The 20,800-nt window shown below is 36.7% G+C and overlaps 1 protein-coding gene across 6 annotated transcripts in view; it reads left to right on the forward strand.

The window, feature by feature from the left end:
* NUBPL (NUBP iron-sulfur cluster assembly factor, mitochondrial) overlaps positions 1–20,800 on the forward strand; it is a 253,222-nt gene that overhangs the window by 204,668 nt on the left and 27,754 nt on the right. For all 6 annotated transcript variants that reach the window (XM_004282132.3, XM_049706798.1, XM_049706797.1 and 3 more), the window contains one exon: positions 4,529–4,614. In XM_004282132.3, the coding sequence (XP_004282180.1) occupies positions 4,529–4,614 (86 nt within the window). The remainder of the gene's footprint in view (positions 1–4,528; positions 4,615–20,800) is intronic.

Here is a 20,800-nt window from a genome sequence, read left to right on the forward strand (position 1 = left end):
ATTCTCCATGGGATTCTTGAGATGGGTGTTTTATGATACTGTGTTTTTACCCCCAGAAAATAATTCCACTTATTGCAAACTAAACATTCTCTTTGTTGCTATTAGCATTCCTTATGGTCAGTAGAGGGAGCTCAAGTTTTCTAACAAACCATCACAAACTGAAGTGACGTATCAGTAATGGTATAAAAGGGAAAATCTAGGCTAGTTCATATTGGTTCATGTTCCAGGGTCCCTGAGAAAAATTAAAATTTATTAAGTAGAAGGCAAGAACTATAGAGATAAACTGTAGTATCAGATATGGAGACCGTGTTTTAACTTGAGATATATTAACAAGAAAAAAAATTGACATAATTCCTTTAATATTTAAAAATATGTGTTGTGATGCACAGATTGGCTAATGATTAATTTTACTGGAGGTTTTGTTTGTCTTTTGTTTGCTTTATTTCTTTATAAATTCCAGAGGTCACTTTAGGGGTGTCTGAAATGGTTACTTGTATGATGTACTAAAATTTGGTATAGCAAAAGAGGTGTGATTTATGCATGAGCCAGTTATGTTTTTGTATTTTTTAACAAGGGCTAGAAATTTTTTTCTCAGAAGAGCATTCTAAAGACTGACTGCGTTGTGATTAAGGACTTAGTCATTAGCTAAGGACATATATTTCAGAAAAAAAAAACTTACAAAAGTCTTTTATAATGTGGCTGGTAGTTCCAATGGAATGTTTACATGTTTTGTGAGCATTTGATGGGACATGGAAGATGATTGTTGTCCTTGTCAAAAAGTTACTATGATATATGAGTGGTGCTATTTAGATCACAAAGAAACTCAGGTGGCATAGATGCTTATTTGTGATACTGTGTTAGGGTTAAGTACAGAGGAAACCAAGTCACTTTAATCCCTCTCTCTGGGGTCTTATAGCTATAAAAATAATGTCACCAAGCATTTCAGTAACAGTTTTACATTCTTCTTTAAAAATGAGACAGCTCTTTAAAATTAAATAGGACCAATGGAAATAGGGTCATTTTATAGAGGAGTTAATTGAGATGTATTGAGATTTAGTGAGCTATTCAAGATTGTATAGTACATTAGGATAGTCAACAAAACCAGAATCCAGAGCTTTTGACTCCTGGTTCAAGAACTTACGAACTAAGAGTTCATACAGTTGTAGTCTAGAATGATTTGAAAATATAGGAAAATTATTTAAACCCTGATCCTTTGTTAAGTGCCTGTTTTGTGCACAGCATTGTGTTATTACTTTTGTTTGATAAAAAATTGAGAAAAATCATAACCATCCATGAAACTATATTGTGCAGTGGTAATACAAATAGTGGACAAAGGGTGTTTCAAACAAAAAATGTTTATATTATATGAAAGCTAAAGGTACTTTTTAGGGCTAATGCAATAGAAAACTCCCTGCATACTAGTATATAGTTATGAGAGAATTTGGAGGAAATAGCCAAGGAGGTTTTGCTTCCATGTGAAGAGAATGGCTCTGAGACTGAGGGGCCATAATTTTTGGAGGAGGTAGTCTTTCACACTTGCTTAAATAGGATTACTGAGGCAGTCAGGTTGAACAGGGGTGGTTTTGGAAACTATAGTTGAGGGAATGCTAAGTCATACAATCAGAGAGCTAGCTTGAAGACTGTCTGTCCTTGCATTAATTTTACAGCTAAGGAAACTGAGACCTGAGTGATTCTGAGTTATTTGCCCAATGTTAGTCACACAGGTGGATGGGGGCAGAACTGGAATTAGTTCCCCTCCAAATGCCTGGATATGATAACAGAATCTAGAAGGAGGCAATTTATGGAGATACATTGGTTGTAAAGAGTAGAGTTGAGTACACTTTTGCAGAGAGGTTATTTCCATCAATCTTTAAAAGAGGGAAAAGAGAAATGTTAATTCATTTTTGGTTTTTTTGGAAGAATAAATCAGAATAGAAGAATGTAGTGATCCATGGAACAAATTGAAAAGTAGGATGAGCTGCCTGATGGCAAATATGAAAATGACCTTGCTAGCAACTTCTAAGACATTTGTATTAATAACAATATTAAAGATAACAAAAATGGTGTTACCAACACAGCTACCATTTATTGAATGTTTACCCTGTGGCATCATGTCAAGTATCTTATGTACCTTAGTTCATTAAATTATTGCACCCTGTGACCTGAGTATTACTATGCCATTTTGTAGATGAAGAAACTGAATCTCAAAGAGATTAAGTTATTACCCTGGTCACACCAGTAGTCAGCTATGGAATAAAAATTTGAATACTGATTCTGTTTGAATTCCAAAGCTAGTGTTTCTGAAACTTGACTAATGAAAAGACCCTCTTTCTAAAGGAAAATAATCTGCCCCATGCCCCAAATAGACTTATTTTTATTATTAGACTACTTTAAGCATAAACACAGATTCCCTAAACTTATAGCTCTTATATAATTTTTTAAAACTAAAAAAATAACATATTAAATTCAAGCAAACTTACAAGATCAATAAAATTCAAATTAATGATAATAATATGAAAGATGAAGTTTTTGCTGAAATGAAAATACCAATTGCAAGATGAATTTGTAGCTAAATACTATTGCACAACTGTTGGTGGGAATGTAAATTGATACAGCCACTATGGAGAACAGTATGGAGGTTCATTAAAAAACTAAAAATAGAACTACCATATGACCCAGCAATCCCACTACTGGCATATACCCTGAGAAAACCATAATTCAAAAAGAGTCATGTACCACGATGGCACTGTTTACAATAGCCAGGACATGGAAACAACCTAAGTGTCCATTGACAGATGAATGGGTAAAGAAGATGTGGCACATATACAATGGAATATTACTCAGCCATAAAAAGAAACGAAATTGAGTTATTTGTAGTGAGGTGGATGGTCCTAGAGTCTGTCATACAGAGTGAAGTAAGGCAGAAAGAGAAAAACAAATACCGTATGCTAATATGTATATATGGAATCTAAAAAAAATAAAATAATGGTCACGAAGAACCTAGGGGCAGGACGGGAATAAAAATGCAGACCTACTAGAGAATGGACTTGAGGACACGGGGAGGGGGAAGGGTAAGCTGGGACAAAGAGAATGGCATGGACATATATACACTACCAAATGTAAAACTGATTTTACAGTTTTGGGAAGCAGCCGCATAGCACAGGGAGATCAGCTCGGTGCTTCGTGACCACCTAGAGGGGTGGGTTAGGGAGGGTGGGAGGGAGGGAGACGCAAGAGGGAAGAGATACGGGGATATATGTATATGTATAACTGATTCACTTTGTTATGAAGCAGAAACTAACACACCATTGTAAAGCAATTATACTCCAATAAAGATGTTAAAAAAGATGTTAAAGACGTTATTGCACAGTTCTTCTGAGTTTGGCGTGCCTATATTGCTACATGCTTTGTGAGAACTTGGTTCCACTTCCACTTTCCTCTATTCTTAACTTTTTCAAATTATCCCTTCTGACAGTACTCTTTAATAGTATCATTTGCTCTTCACTTGGTGTCATCAGTTATTTATTGTTAATTATACCTCTGTTCTCCTTAGCTGGGACAAAGAACTGCCAATTTGATGGTTTGGATGCTGAAATGTCATGGCAGTGTATATTTAGTTATAAGATGATGGTCATCCAGGTGATCTGGGATATGTTCATTTTTTTCAGTTTATCATCTAGAAGAAACCACAAAACTTAAGAAATTCATAGTGTCTACAAATCATAACCAGGTCTCTGGTGTTTCCACTTCCAGAAAAAATTGCACTGCCCTTTCCCTCAAAACTCTCAAAACCATCTTGTTTCTGTGAGATAATAGTGGAGACCCAGGAAAGCCTCCATCTCCATCTACTCTCAGTGCTGCCTTAGTTCAGGCTACCACTGTTTTGCATCTGAACTTCTGCCACAGCTCCTAGTTTTACCCCACCAGACTGTTCTCCACAGTGTATTCTACACTAGTGAGTTTTCTGTAATACAAACTTTTAGAACTCAGCTTAGCTACCACTTCTTTCTGGAAACTTTGCCCCATTTCTTCTTATCACCTGCTTCCTGACCCTATCCATTATCACCTTTGCTATCCTCTCCCCTAGATTGAATTAGTTACCTTTCCTTTATTCTTGTTTTATAACTCCATAACATTCTAGGCCTACCTTATTAAAATGCTTAGCACATTGTGTTGAATCCTTAATTTTGGGTCTCCCCAAGTAGGGTGTTAGGTTCTTGAAAGTGAAGCCTACGTTGTACATCTTTTACGTAGCACATTGTCTGAAAAGGAGGAAGGTTCTGATGATACAGCTGTGACCTTGAATCACAGGTCAGTTGTACTTTTAGGAGGAGTCAAAAATATGCAAGAGCAAAGTAGACATTTCCTTGTCTTTCCCATTCATGTATGTGAAATTTATACAAATTACCTAAATAGTTAATATAGTAGACTCTTTGAGTGTATAATCAACATAATTTTGGAAGTAATCTTTCCATAAGGAATTATATGATAGCATCATTTTGCTCTCTTTTTGTGTTCTTTTGGTTAGGAGCTGTGATTATCTCCACGCCCCAGGACATTGCATTGATGGACGCACATAAGGGAGCTGAGATGTTTCGAAAAGTCCACGTGCCTGTAAGCATTTACACCTTCATTGTTGCAAAAATCTGAAACACTTCTAACTGAAAAAGCAAATCATGGAGAAATACAATCCAAATGTTAATTTAGTTCTGTGCAGAAATCTGTATGAACACCCTACTTCATTTTGATGGTCACTCTAAAAACACATATATAGGCACAAACATATATGCATGTTATATTAATCAAGGAGAATTCTAGAACATCCTTCAGGCATGAATTTTCTGAACAAGTACTACCTTTCTCAACTATTTGTAGCTATCACTGAAAAAATAATAATAAGAGAATTTTAAGAAATTATTTAGGTAGATACACTTGAACAGATCACTGATGGGAAACAGGTGAAAAAGATAACCTTTTTCCTTCTGTCTTCTACAGTTTAACTCATTTGTAACTCACCATTTTCTTGAAAGTATCTAAGAATTTTGTATACAAAAATGGCAAAAAAATAAAAAATACAAAAATAAGAGAAAGGACAATTAAAATCAGGTGGAGTCAGAAGTGAAGTCTGTAAATAACTTGCATGCCATTAGGGGACTTAAATACATGCTAGAAGTATGCCATGAATTTTGCAGCAGCCACAGGGAAAGAAACATAGGACCATTATACAACTGTCCATTTCCATGAGGTTAAAAGAGAGCTTGAAGCACTATTTACAATAGCCAAGACATGGAAGCAACCTAAATGTCCATCGACAGATGAATGGATAAAGAAGATGTGGTGCATATATACAATGGAATATTACTCAGCCATCAAAAAGAATGAAATAATGCCATTTGTGCCTATATGGATGGACCTAGAGATTATCATACTAAGCGAAGTAACTCAGAAAGGGAAAGGTAAATACCATATGATATCACTTGTATGTGGAATCTAAAGTACAATACACATCAACATACCTACGAAACAAAAACAGACTCAAAGACATAGAGAACAGACTCGTGGTTGCCAAGGGGGTTGGGGGGTAGGGGAGGGAAGGAACAGGTGTTTGGGATTAGCAGATGCAAACTGTTATATACAGGATGGATAAACAACAAGGTCATACTGTATAGGACAGGGAACTATATTCAATGTCCTGTGATAAACCATAATGGAAAAGAATATGAAAAAGAATATATATATATGTATGTATGTATAACTGAGTCACTTTGCTATATAGAAGAAATTAACACAACATTGTAAATCAACTATACTTAAGTAAAATTAAAAAAAAAAAAAAGCTTGCTGCTCAAGAGAAGCAGAGGTGAGAGAAGAGAGGTATAACTCTCCAGGTCCTTAGAAATAAAAGAAACCCTGTATGTAATGAACACATTTTTGTCACCTTTGTAACCATAAATAGAGGGTTCTTCCTCCTAGTGTGCCTCATCAAAATCAAGTGGACTTGTGCCAGAGAGTGGTTTAGAACAAGCATTTCAGTAAGAAGCCAACGTGATGCTTCCATCTCTATGGCTCCTAGTGGCCTTGCTTAATTCAGGGTTAGATTTTTGAGCTTATAGAGCAGAGCTCTTTGGTTTTATTTTCCATGATGGTTTATTACAGGATATTGAATATAGTTCCCTGTGCTATACAGTAGGACCTTGTTGTTTATCCACTCTATATATAATAGTTTGCATCTGTTCACCCCAAACTCCCAGTCCAAACCACACCCCCACAATCACAGGTGTGTTCTCTATGTCTGTGAGTCTGTTTCTGTTTCATAGATAAGATCATTTGTGCCACACTTCAGATTCCACATTTAAGTGATATTATATGGCATTTATCTTTCTCTTTCTGACTTATTCTACTTAGTATGATAATCTCTAGGTCCATCCATGTAGGCGCAAATGACATTATTTCATTCTTTTTGATGGCTGAGTAATATTCAGTTGTATATATATATATACCACATCATCTTTATCCATTCATCTGTCAGTGGACATTTAGGTTGTTTCCATGTCTTGGCTCTTGTAAATAGTGCTGCTATGAACATTGAGGTGTGTGTATTTTTTGAATTACAGTTTTGTCCGGATATATGGCCAGGAGTAGGATTGCTGGATCATATGGCAACTCTATTTTTAGTTTTTGAGGAGCCTTCATACTGTTCTCCATAGTGGCTGCACCAACTTACATTCCCACCAACACTATAGGAGAGTTCCTTTTTCTCCACACCCTATCCAGCATTTGTTATTTGAAGACTGTTTAATGATGGGCATTCTGTGATGGTATCTCTTTGTTAGTTTTGATTTGCATTTCTCTAATAATTAACCATGTTGAGCATCTTTTCATGTGCCTATTGGTCGTCCATATGTCTTCTTTGGAGAAATGTCTATTTAGGTCTTCTGCCCATTTCCTGATTGAGTTGTTTGTTTTTTTGTTGTTAGTTGTATGAGCTGTTTGTATATTTTGGAAATAAGCCCTTGTCAGTTGTATCATGTGCAAATATTTTCTCCCAGTCCATAGGTTGTCTTTTCATTTTGTTTATGGTTTCCTTTGCTGTGCAAAAGCTTGTAAGTTTGATTAGGTTCCATTTGTTTATTTTTCCTTTTATTTCTTTTGCCTTAGGAGACTGACCTAAGAAAACATTGCTACAGTTTATGTCAGAGAATGTTTTACCTATGTTCTCTTCTAGGAGTTTTATGGTGTGATGTCTTATATTTGTCTTTAAGCCATTTTGAGTTCATTTTTATATATGGTGTGAGGGTGTGTTTTAACTTTGTTGATTTACATGTAGTTGTACAGCTTTCCCGACACCATTTGCTGACTAGATTGTCACTGTACATTCTTGCTTCCTTTGTGGAAGATTCATTGACTCTAGCTGTGTGGTTTTATTTCTGGGCTCTCTATCCTGTTCCATTGATCCGTATGTCTGTTTTTGTGCCTAGAGCAGAGCTTTTTAGACTGTAGCCAGGGATTAGCTTCAGAGGGTCTCATGATTCTCTCTCCTTCCCCATCCCCACCAAATTGTACACTTTGTGTTTGTTTTGGTATGGAGAGAATTCTTCAATGAGAGCATGATGCAGTATAAGAACCAATGATGTATTAGAATGAATAGACTCTCAGGGAAGCTTTTGTAAATGTTTTTTATCTCAGGGGAGCTTCTGAAAAGTATAAAATTGTAGAGTAGTGGAGTTGAGATGATCCTCTTCAACAAGTACCTGTTCTCCCTTGCCAGTTAGTGCAGACCTGTACACAGTTAGTAAGCCATGGAGCTCTGGTTGGATCAACATGCCCTTATGAAAATTGAGGACCCTGGAAAAGATGATGCCTGTGTGCTTACCTCCTAGTTGATTTGAGGGTATTCTCACTAGCAGAGTCGGAAAATGTTTGAGGGCCTGGTTTTGTATGAGGATAAATGAGTGATAAAACCCCCCATGGTGTTCTGTGTTTGAAGTTTAGCTTGGAAAAATTTTAAAGCAATGGTAACCAAATGCCCATTTCAGATAGAAAACTGTCTCAATGAAGCACTTAGTTTAACAGTATTATTTCCTGTTATGCCCTCCAAGATAAACGAGATGCAAGTAATGCCTACTCAGATAACTAAATAAGATTACTCATATGAGATTTTAAACTATAAATCAGCAAAAAGTTAGAGCTATCCACCAAAAATTATGAGAACAAATAATTCATAATCCTTCTTACTGCCACTTCAAGGTCAGGATAATAGCCATTCTATCAGCATTTAAGTGAATGCTTAGCTTCTCATTCGTGTAAGATGAGGGTGGAGGCATGTGTCCAGCTCACTCTAAAGCATCATGAAATCCTTGAGAGAAAAGTTTTTAAAAGAGAAGAAGCCAGACTTTTGTTAGGTGGGTGCCACTGAAGGATAAAAGTTGAGGCTGTCAGCAAGGAAGTATTCCAGGTGAAGGATCTTGGGCTGCACAAGGCTCATAGGACCAGTGGAGGATTAGTTTTGGAGTAAAGGAGCTGTTTGTGATCTGAAAGTGGATGTCGGAGTGTAAGTTTGCAGAGTCGGAGCAGTCCTGGGTCACGACAAGGTACAGGATATGATTGCTCATGGATGTGTGGGGCTGAAGAGGAGTGGAAATGAAAGTCATTGGAAATGCATACTCCCTCTATTATTTTTTGACTCTTACTGTACCTTTATTATAGCCCTCGTTTTTCACCCGTTTTAGTTATTTGCCTTCTAAACAGCAAAAATTTGAAAAAAGAGGGAGAATGTCTTAATCATCTCTTAACCTGCAGAGCAAGACAGGTGCTCAGTAATCTTTGCAAGTGAATGAGTGAGAACTTCCCAGCAGAGAGCTCTGTAAGCAGTTGGAGGACAGCCACTGTATAGCTGCATTGTAAAGGGAATCCTGGCTTCCAGTAGGATGTGGATTTGATGACCTCTGAGATCCTTCTGGCACTCGGAGTCTGAAATTAGAAGATGTTCCGTAAATGTAAAGGAGAAATGTTATGCCTTGTGTATACCACTTTATTTCATTTTTTCCCTGGGTTTTAATCTTGCTCTCTGTTTTTTCCTTTTGAAGTGCATTAGTTACCATGGAAACAGTGATGTCTTTGGAATTCATTGGTATGGTCAGAGTTTATTAATGTCTACAAGAACATTTTGAAGTTAATTTAAATAATTTCTTAAAACTCAAGGCTCAGATAGGGAAAGGAGAAGAAGAGATGACTATTAAATTCTCTGTTCTCTGCTTGAAATGATATCAACTCTGCCAAATCCTTGATTATCTCAGTATTTGTAGATAGACTATTTTTTTAAAAAATAATAACAATTTTTCAATCTTACACATTTTTAATGGTGACTACTTTATGTGCTGTGTCATTCTCATCCATTTTCTTTTAACATCTTTATTGGAGTATATTGCCTTACAATGTTGTGTTAGTTTCTGCTGTATAACAAAGTGATACATATATCCCCATATACCCTCCCTCTTGAGTCTCCCTCCCACCCTCCCTATCCCACCCCTCTAGGTGGTCACGAAGCACCGAGCTGATCTCCCTGTGCTATGCGGCTGCTTCCCACTGGCTATCTGTTTTACATTTGGTAGTGTATATATGTCATTGCCACTCTCACTTTGTCCCAGCTTACCCTTCCCCCTCCCCATGTCCTCAAGTCCATTCTCTCCATCTGCATGTTTATTCCTGTCCTGCCCCTAGGTTCCTCAGAACCTTTTTTTTTTTTAGATTCCATATATATGTGTTAGCATTTGTTTTTCTCTTTCTGACTTACTTCATTCTGTATGACAGATTCTAGGTCCATTCACCTCACTACAAATAACTCAATTTTGTTTCTTCTTATGGCTGAGTATTATTCCATTGTATATATGTGCCACATCTTCTTTATCCATTCATCTGTCGATGGACACTTAAGTTGCTTCCATGTCCTGGCTATTGTAAATAGAACTGCAATGAACATTGTAGGACATGACTCTTTTTGAATTGTGGTTTTCTCAGGGTATATGCCCAGCAGGGGATTGCTGGGTCATATGGTAGTTCTATTTTTAGTTTTTTAAGGAACCTCCATACTGGTCTCCATAGTGGCTGTATCAATTTACATTCCCACCAACAGTGCAAGAGGGTTCCCTTTTCTCCACACCCTCTCCAGCATTTATTGTTTGTAGATTTTTTTGATGCTGGCCGTTCTGACCAGTGTGAGGTGATACCTCATTGTAGTTTTGATTTGCATTTCTCTAATGATTAATGATGTTGAGCATCCTTTCATGTGTTTGTTGGCAATCTGTATACCTTCTTTGGAGAAATGTCTGTTTAGGTCTTCTAAATCCATTTTTGGATTGGGTTGTTTGTTTTTCTGATATTGAGCTGCATGAGCTGCTTGTATATTTTGGAAATTAATCCTTTGTCAGTTGCTTTGTTTGCAAATATTTTCTCCCATTCTGAGGGCTGTCTTTTCATCTTCTTTACCTCATCCATTTTTGTTGCCTTCTTTTATAAGGGAAAACCAGGCACCTCAATTTGGAACCCTTCCCCTACCATTTGAACTTTTAGAGTCACAGGGATTTCACTATCCAGCCCTCTCTTCTTAGGTAATCTCCTTTCCAGCTCCTGAAAAGTATATTAAAGTATACCCTCTTATTCTTTCTGTACATAAGGGATCACTTAATTTTAATTCAATAAATAGCTATTAGTTTATTCTACAAATATATATTTACTTATATTGAGTGCCTTCTATAAGCCAAGTACTGTGGTAAGCTCCATTGGTGATTTAAAAAAAGGTGAGGATGAAGCCTTTTTCTTTTTTCCTTAAGTACATTATCATTTTGTAGACTAACTCTATTATGGTGCAGGGGCCCTAAATTCTGAGGGACATGAGAACACTTTTCTCTGGGCTATCAAGGAAGGTTTTCATGGAAAAGCCATTCTTTTTTGTTTGTTTGTTTGTTTGTTTTTAATGTCCCTGTAATTTTGTACATGCTGGTCCCTTCCCTGAGAAGCCATTGTCAGTTCATACTCACTTTTCAAATCCCTGCTCAGGCATTACATCCTCTAGGAAGCTTTTCCCAAACTACCAGAAAAGGTTAATAATTTTTTCTCTGAACCACTTGAACATATATCTAGTTTGGCTCTTATCCCACTACAAGTTTACCTGTCAGTCCCATCAGAAGAATGTGAGCTCTTGGAGGGCAAGAAACATGCCTTAAAAATCCTTAAATGTTCACTACCTGGCATGTAGCATGCATATGATGAATACTCCCTATACTGATATTTGACCTGGGATATAATGCCATCCACAATTTGCTGTTCCCACCTCAAGGCCGCTCTGACTGGCATTATCACTGCCACAGGCAACCTGGTCGTCTTTCACTTCTGGAAGATTTCCATAGTTTCTCTTCTCATGGACTTCAGCATGCTGTTTCCCCATCTGAGAACACTTTACCCTCACTTTTCACCGGTAGCTCCTTTTTATCCTTTGGTGCTTAGATTTTTTTTAAAAATTTATTTATTTTTGGCTGTGCTGGGTCTTCATTTCTGTGCGAGGGCTTTTTCTAGTTGCGGTGAGCGGGGGCCACTCTTCATTGTGGTGTGCGGGCCTCTCACTGTTGCCAGCTCTCCTGTTGCGGAGCACAGGCTCCAGACGCGCAGGCTCAGTAGTTGTGGCTCACGGGCCCAGTTGCTCCGCGGCATGTGGGATCCTCCCAGACCAGGGCTTAAACCCGTGGCCCCTGCATTGGCAGGCAGATTCTCAACCACTGCGCCACCAGGGAAGCCCCCTTTGGTGCTTAGATTGAACAGCTCTTTCTCTGGGGGACTTACCCTGACCCTGTTGACTAGGTAAGCTCTTTCTAGTGTATGATTTAGTAACACTGTTTCCCCTTTTGTAACTGTTTTCACATTTTGTCAGTACTTTCACATTTATAGTGCCATAAGGTCAGCTCCAGCCACTGACCCCCTTCTGTGTTCAGAACATATAGCTGCACTAAATATATACTGAATGAATGATTGGAGGAGGATTTTCATAGGTATATCACAGGACTGGGGGAGGGACAGAATTCAGTCTGAAAAGAATCAGGAAATCACAAGTGTTCAGGGTTGTTCAATTTGTCTATAGCTGAAGTAATATGTTTGGATATGTCTTTGCTAGGCCTAGGTTTAGTCAAGCTTTAGACACTAGAGTAAGAAATTTGGACATTCTTCTTGAGATTTTTAGAGGCGTCCATAAAGAATGCTGGATAGGAAATAGACAAAATTAGAGTGGAGCTTTAAAAGGATTTAATCTGATAGAGATGAATAGAAAGAATAGGAGCCAGGAGAGTGTGGAGGCAGTAAGGAAGCATTAGCAATGGTCACAGTCATTCACAGTGCAGGTTGTGACCCACAAATGAGTCAGGAAATCAATTCAGTGAGAGATGTAACCAAAGTTCTTAAACAATATCAGGGTAAATTGCCCTTAGGAAGAGAAAGTGTTATTTCATAGGGATATGGTCTCAGTCATAAACATATATACGTGTGTTTTTGTATCAGATCAAGATGTCAAATATTTTTCTTATAAGACAGTTTTAATAAGTTGGGAAAACGCTAGTGTAGGTGATAGGCAGTAAGGGTCTGATTTAGAGTAATGGCAATGAAAATGGAAAGGGAAATAAATGTAATCGACATTTTGAAAGAAGAATAGACAGGCTTGGCAATTGATTACATAGAGTAGGGTGGTTAGAAAAAAAAAAAAGGCAGAAATCAAAGGGATTTTGAGAGTTATGCTGCCGTTAATAAATCTACCAGGAGCTAGTTTTTTACTCAGGTTGACAGTGAACTAGAAATAAGAGGTTAGATTCTCAGTCACAAATCCCTGCCCTATCTCTAAGCATTGTGATTTAAAACTGTTTGGCAAGGAAGAGACTGGTAGAGAAAATGATTTGGTGTTGGCCTTTTTAGTACTATTCATATCACATGATGTATGTGACTGTCCCTTCTCCTAACCGAACCAGATTTTTTATTTATCTGTATATTTGTAGCCTCTTATACACAGATTTTTTAAAGCACATAGAGAGCTATATTCTTTAAGTATATCTTTTATGGTTGCAAATTAAATTACATTAGAAATTGTATTATAATTTTAAGGCAGTAGGGTACAGCTTACAGAGGCACTTTTACATAGTAGTTAAGAAGGGTGAGCTCGGGAGTCTGAATGCTAGAGTTCAAATCCTAGATCTGTCACTTTTTAGCAGTATGACCTGAGCAAGTTACTTAATCTGTGCCTCAGTTTTCTCATTCATTATATGGGAATTATAATAGTATTTCCCTCAGAGGGTTGAGGTGAGAATTAAGTGAGGGCTTAGTACAGTGTTTGGTACAATCTAATCACTCGATGTCAATATAATGTTGTATAACTAATGTTTATTATAATTGCTATCATGAAACATAAATTTATAGTTCATAGGTGTTTTTGTATTTGGCCTAGGTATTTTGACTAGTCTCTTTATTTGCTAATAAGAATTTTAACAAGAAATTTTTAAAAATTTAGATAAATAGTGTCTTTGAGATCTCCTTATTTCTTGAGTATTTTAGTTGAGCCTAAATTGTTCTCTAGATTTATTAAATTGTTAAAGTTATTTAGAGTCTAAAATTCTGCATTATTTAAAATTTGCATTATTTAATGTCGGCTAATTGCTGTCACAAGTAGACCTCAAAATTTATAATGATGCAAGCACAATAGACGCTTCTTTCTTGCTCATGTAACAGTACTAGTATATGAACAGGTGAGCATGGTGGCTTTCTTCCACAAAGTCATTTAGACTGTTGGAGCCTCTGCCATTTTAAAATGTGACTTCTAAGGTCACCATTGGGCCATCCTCATTTGAGCTAGCCAGAAGAGAAAGACAGTACAGAGAGATGTCATGGGAGCTTTTTATGGATGAGGCCTGGTTGTGGCACACGTACTTACACTCTCATTCCCCCAACTAAAACTCTGTTATGTGATCACAGTCATGTTTCTCAAGGAGCCTGAGAAACATAGGTTAGCTATGTGCTAAGCAAGAAAGATGAGACCATGGATTTTGGTGAGCAGCTAGCTGTCTGTGCTATAGTTGACGTGGCAACAAATATATTAAAGCCTAATGCTGGTCACTGAACTTTTTTTTTTCTTATAATTAATTTTGAACATTCTAGGGACTTCCCTGGTGGCGCAGTGGTTGAGAATCCGCCTGCCAATGCAGGGGACATGGGTTCGATCCCTGGTCCAGGAAGATCCCACATGCTGCAAAGCAGCTAAGCCTGTGAGCCACAGCTGCTGAGCCCACATGCCACAACTACTGAAGCCCACACACCTAGAGCCCGTGCTCTGCAGCAAGAGAAGCCACCGCAATGAGAAGCCTCACACCGCAACTAAGAGTAGCCCCCACTCGCCGCAACTAGAGAAAGCCCGTGTGCAGCAACGAAGACCCAACTCAGCCAAAAAAAAAAAGAGAGAGAGAGAGAAAATTCTATGACTATTTCAGCCTTGCAAATAGTTAATTATTTTATAAAAGAGAGATAGGAATTTTGCTTTTGTTTTTAGCCAGCAGGTTTTCTTTTCCAGCTGGCTAAAAACAAAAAAACAGAGTCCTACTGCAGTGTGGATTTTGTGGTATTTATTTGTAAGGGTTAATGATTATATTGTCTCCTAAGAAAAATTAGGTGATCTTAGAACCTAAAATAGTTGATTCTTATCAATGTTTTCTTTCCGTTTTCCATTTTTATTACCAAAGCCCCTACAAGTTGTTCTTAGTGATGAGGATCAGAATTGTAGTTTATTCTTTTTCTGGCACAGTCACCATTCATGGCAGTAGGCTATCCATTTGGACCAGGAGTTTCACATCTTCACCCTTGAATGCCTTCAAAACTTATGTGTTCATCATATCTGTCTTGGAGCTTGTTCAGCATCTAGTTTGTCTTTTGGACCCCAAAAGTTCTATTTTCTTTAATACCTCAAGCCTATCTACCTCACAAAACAATTTAGAAATAGGTAATCTTACATGAAAGTGGAGGCAAGTGACACATTTATTCTTTTCATCCTTGAGCATAGTTTTTTCCTCTGTGATCATCAAGTTCTCTCACTTGATTCTTTGAGAAATTTAATACCTTTGATGTATTTAGAGAACCTTTCATTATTGGCTTTGCAGGCCTTGGAAGGTGCTGTTAGTATTCTTTCTAGGAACGCTATTTATTAGTTTGCACATGATGTATTGCATGTGGCTTCCTTCTGCACAATTGGGTAATCTTTCCACTTTTGAAAAATGACTTTTCTTCAGTGACAACCTTTATAAGACTGAGTAGGTAGCATTATGCATCTCGGCCATAGTTGCATCTTAGAGACTGAAGATGTTTGCTCATTTTTATCTTTCTCTAGCATCTCTCAGAAGTCCATGTATGCTTTAAACGAGAATGCTGTTCTATGTGATTTACATGAATTAAACTAATCTAACCCTCACAACAACCCTGTGAAGTAATAACATTATTTTCCCCATTTTGCAGATGAGGAAACTATAGTACAGAGAGATTAAATAATTCGCATAAGGCTACCCATCTGTTTAGTGGGCCTCTGGAATCCTGTCCTAAATGGTCTGCTTTCCAGAGCCCACATTCTTAATTGCTATTTCTGTGGGTTATCTAGAGTTGAGGTTTAGTAATGTGAATGTCATAGAATATCACAGCATGAGAGATTAAGAGGAGTCTCCTTTAAATTTGCTTTCCTTTGGGGTCCTGATTGCCTAGGGCAAGTAAAGACAGAAAATTGGTGGATTGAAAAATGGGGAGGAGTTAAGGGGACCATAGATTCTGTTGACAGTCAGGAGAGGTATACTGAGGGTGTTAAGGGAAAGGGGAGTTTCGTAGCCAAGAGAAGGGAATGATGTCTGAGGCTCACCTGCATCAGTGAATGATGAAGATGGTTCAAATCAGGTCTTCCCTTATAACTGTGCTCTTAATTACTGTTTTAAATCTCCCCACTGAACTGGGTTGACTGGTCAATAGTTTTAGGCCATCTAGTTCCATGAACAAAATCCTGCAGTTCATTTACTTGTCGTCTGGTTTTGTGACTTCCACACATAGACCCAGCTGATTTGAATTTTGGCTCTGTTATTCACTAACTGTGTGACCTTGAGCAAATAATTTAGCTTAAGTGTTTAGTGACCCATCTCATAGGTCGTTGTGGCAGTTAAGTGAGATTACATGTACAGTACTTTGCATAGGTCTTAGCACATGACATTGTGAAGGGTAGCTCTGAATGTTATTGTTACAGTGGTAGGTTTTAGAGATCATTACAATCCCTCGTTTTAGAATTCAAGGCATGGAGAAGTTAAGTTGTACTTCATGGATCCGGAGGTAGTTAGTTGGTCCCTGAGAGGAGAATGAATGCAGGCCTCCCCATTAATTGTTTTTTCCATTACCAGACTACTTCTGAAAGAGAAAACAAGAACACCCATCTCATTTTTTAAAATTATAATACCTGTACACATGCTTCAAGGAATATACCAAAAACTGGTTCAAGGCTAATGGAGAACTGAAAAGCACTTGTGAATCTAATAATTTCATTTGTTATTATTCATTCTCTGTTTAACAGTGAGTTTTTCCCCTTCATTTTTTCTTAAATCATAGCTCTTAATCCTTGTGACAGGTTCCATCTGGCAAGAATTTAACCTGATTGTAGCCTTGAAAAATTGGATTATATAGTAACCTGAAAATCTTGCTTGTTACTTACCTGAATCTGGGTTTAAAATGCCAAGAAGAAATTAAAATTGGGGTCTTTTGAGCCTGCTTAATTCAGTACATTTAGACACAAAAATCCAGTATTTCAGGGCAATGTTGATATTTCAAGACAGTCAATTTTTTAAAAGTTAATAAAAGAGGTACCCTCCTGAGCCAGTGATGGATTAGAATAATGTAAGAATAACATGCTAAAGGTTTGTGGTGGCTGATGTTAGACAGGCATGTAGCATTTACTTTTTTCAGTAAAACCAGCTGAGGTAAAAAGAAAAAAGGATCTTATACTTTGATGAGACATTAAAAAATGATTGAGCATGCTTACAGCTGCGTCTCAGTGGTATTATGTAAATTAAGCTATGGCATAGCAACAGTTTTCTAATGTTTCTATGATCAAAGGATACACAAAATAGCTCTACAATAAACACAAACAGCTTAACAACATATAAAGTATTCACACAATATAAGGCTTTTTTGGGGAGTGAGGGTAGGGGGTGGTCGTGTAGATATGTATTCTTTCCTATTTAAAAGCAGAATTTTTATGAATTGTAATATGGGCATTATAATCTTCTTTCTTATTACATTAGCTACTCCTGTTCAAAAATAATTGAGTATAGAGGACTGCTCTTAAATGAAGAGGGCAGTGTTTTCTAATCTTTTTAATACTGGAAGCTCTCTTGTAAATTTTCTTCCAGCTAACCCCATGTTTTGAAAAAGTTGTTCAGCCACATAGTCTGCATATCTTAGGAAGTAATTTATTTTCTCTTTTCTAGTTAAATATATGTGTGTGTGACTGTTGTATGAGCTTCTGAACAGAAAGAGATAACCACACGAGTGTTAGCACACTCAGTTGATGTAATTTCAACTAAAAGCAAAGAAACTTGACAGTTTATCTGTCCTGAATAGTCTTAAAGGTAAATGTTTCATTTCTGTTCAATTTTAAAAAATATTCATAAATCACAGACCCTGATAATTTTTTTTTTTGCATCTTTAGGACCTTAGAGCAACATTAGGTAGGAGAACTATCAAAATAAGTTCTACAGTCAGCCTTTAGTTGTCAACAGCAGCACTGTCCAAGAGAAATGTAATTCAAGCCACAAATGTGATTTTAAAGTTTTTAGTAGCCATTATTTTAAAAATAGGAAAAGACAGGTAAAGTTAATTTTAATAGTATACTTAACTAAGTATATTGAAAATACTGTCATTTCAGCATGAAATCAATATAAAAATTGAGAATCAAGCAAAAAGGAATTGCATTTAAAAATACTAGGAATTCTGACAATTCAGTAGGAAAAGAACCACATAATCAATGGAAAAAATAGGCAAGAGACCTGAACAGATACTTCACAGAGCAGAATATACAAATGACCAATAAACATGTAAAAATATGCTTAACTTCCTTACTAATTTTGGCAACACAAATTAAAACCACAGTGCACAGGATAGCTGGGCGCAGAGGCAGAATGAGAACAAACTGGAATGCACCTGTACCTCTGCACATTTCTGTCACCACCTCTGCCCACAGGAAACCTTTAGAGTGTAAGGCCTAAGCCTACACCTTCTCTTCCCAAATCTCATGCCACTTTACCTGTGGTGAACTTTAACCAGGAGACATATAAGGAAGGAAATTCTAGGAAATATAGTTCCTGGTATAAACAGATTGACAATTGAAAATCCAGCATAATGAGGTACTACTCCATACTTACTATACTTGCCAAAATGAAAAAAGCCTGATGATACCAAATGTTGATGAAGCTGTGGCATAGCTGGAGTTCTCGTTCATTTGCTAGTGGGAGTATAAATTGGTAGAATTTTATTGGAAAACGGGCGTTTTTTTAACTGAAGTTAAATATGCATAACCTAATACCCAGCAAAAAAGACATGTATTAAAATGTTTGTAGAAGCATTGTTTATAAAAATCTGGAAACAACACGGATGATCTAACAAGAGAATGCATAACTGTGATATAGTCATCATGGAATCTTAGGACTCACTGAAAATGAACTACAGATGTACATGGTTTAGCTGGATGAATCATACAGACACAGAAGAATACATTGCATTATTACATTTGTATCAAATTCAAGACAACAAAATTAATTTATGCTGTTAGAAATCTAACCACCAGGTTGTTAGTTTATACTTTTGGCAACCTGATTTGGAGAGTATACAAGCAGACTTCTAGGGTGCTGGCAATGTTTTATTGACAGCATCATGGTAACCTGGGCCTACTTAACTTTATGATAAGTCCCTTCAGTCATGCGCTTGTGATTTGTGTACTTTTTGTGTGTGTTCATGATACACTTCAATGAAAAAACTTAAAGAATAGCTTGTAAACTCTAAAAAATTATTGAGATATTTTACATTCTTTTACTTATACTAAGTCTTTGATATCCAGTGTGTATTTTACACTTACAGCACATCCCAATTCAGATTAGCCACATTTCATGTGTTTAGTAGCCACATGTGAACTAGTGGCTACCTTATTAGACATTGATGGGCTAGAACTCCATCATTTCAGAGCTCTCTGGGCTTAGGCTTTTATTTCAGTTCTTTCCTTGGAGTGTCATGTGGAAAGAATAGGAGATTGTTCTTTCCAAAGACCTCATCTTAGTTTTACTGCAACCTCTGTTTTTATAGAATATTTTCTGTTTAAAACAGATGGTTATTTTTGGGTGCAGGTTCACAAGATGACCAATAAAACATCATTTTGGTTATTTGTTCTTATTGCTTTATTGGCCGCTGTTCACATGACCACCTTTTGTAAAAGCCAACATTTTATTGAAGTCTGATATACATACACAAAAGGGCATAAATTGTGAGTGTATATAGCTCAATGAATTTTTGCAAACTGAACACACCCATTGCTTGTATTCAAGAAACAGAACATTACCAGTACCCCAGAAGCTCCTGCCTTGTGCCACCTTCTGATCACTACCCCCAAAGCAGAACCCAAATTATAACACCATAGATTAGTTTTATCTGTTTGTGAACTTAATATAAATGGAATAATAAGTATATACTTTTGTGTGGCTTCTTTTGCTTAAAATTATGTTTGACAGCTTCACTCATACTGTTGATTGTAGCTATAGTTCTCTCATTCTCATTGATGTGTAGCATTCAATTGTGTGAATATACCACAATTTATTTGTCCATTTTACTGTTGATGGACATGTGTGTAGTTTTTCGTTTTTGGATAATTAGTTATGAACACTTTTGTAATGTCTTTTGGTAACTGTTCACATTTTTTGTTAATGTATAACAGAGTGGAAATACTGTGCCTTAATATAGGCATACGTCACTTTAAGTAGATAACTACCAAACAGTTTTCCAAAATGGTGTACCACTTTACACTCCACTGAAGCTATAAGTTTTAGTTGTTCCATGACCTCACCAACATTTGGTATTTGGGTTTTTTTTTGGGGGGGGGGGGGTTGTTGTAGTCACAAGGACGTTTTTCTGTTCTAATCAGGTCTTAAGCATAAATGTATGGTATCTCGTTGTGGTTCTAATTTGCATTTCCCTGATGATAATTAAAATTGAACACTTTTTCTCATGTTTGTTCGTCTTTGGGTATCTTTTTTTATGAAGTTCCTGTTAAGTCTCTTGCCCATTTCTCTGTTATATTATCTGATTTTTTTTTCCTTATTGATTTGTAGGAATTCTTTATTTATTCTAGATAAAAGTCCTTTGTTATATATGTGTATTATAGATATCATCTTTTGCTCTATAGCTTGCCTTTTTACTCTCTTAACTATGTCTTCTGATAAGTTATTAATTTTAAAGTAGTCGAATTTAACAAAAGATTTTCATTTATGTTTAGTGCTTCTTTGTGTCCTGCTAGAAAAATCTTTGCCTGCCTCCAAGGTTATAAGTTTATTTTGCTGTTTTCTTCCAAACGTGTTTTGTTTTATCTTTCATATTAGCTCTCCAATCCATCTGTAATTAATATTTGTGTATGGTGTGAGATAGAAGGTTAAGATTCCTTATTTTCCATATGGATATCCAATTAACACTGCAGTGCTGTGTCATCTCTATTATAAAT

This window comes from Orcinus orca, chromosome 2 (assembly GCF_937001465.1).
Source record: "Orcinus orca chromosome 2, mOrcOrc1.1, whole genome shotgun sequence".
In the NCBI taxonomy this organism is placed as follows: Eukaryota; Metazoa; Chordata; class Mammalia; order Artiodactyla; family Delphinidae; genus Orcinus; species Orcinus orca.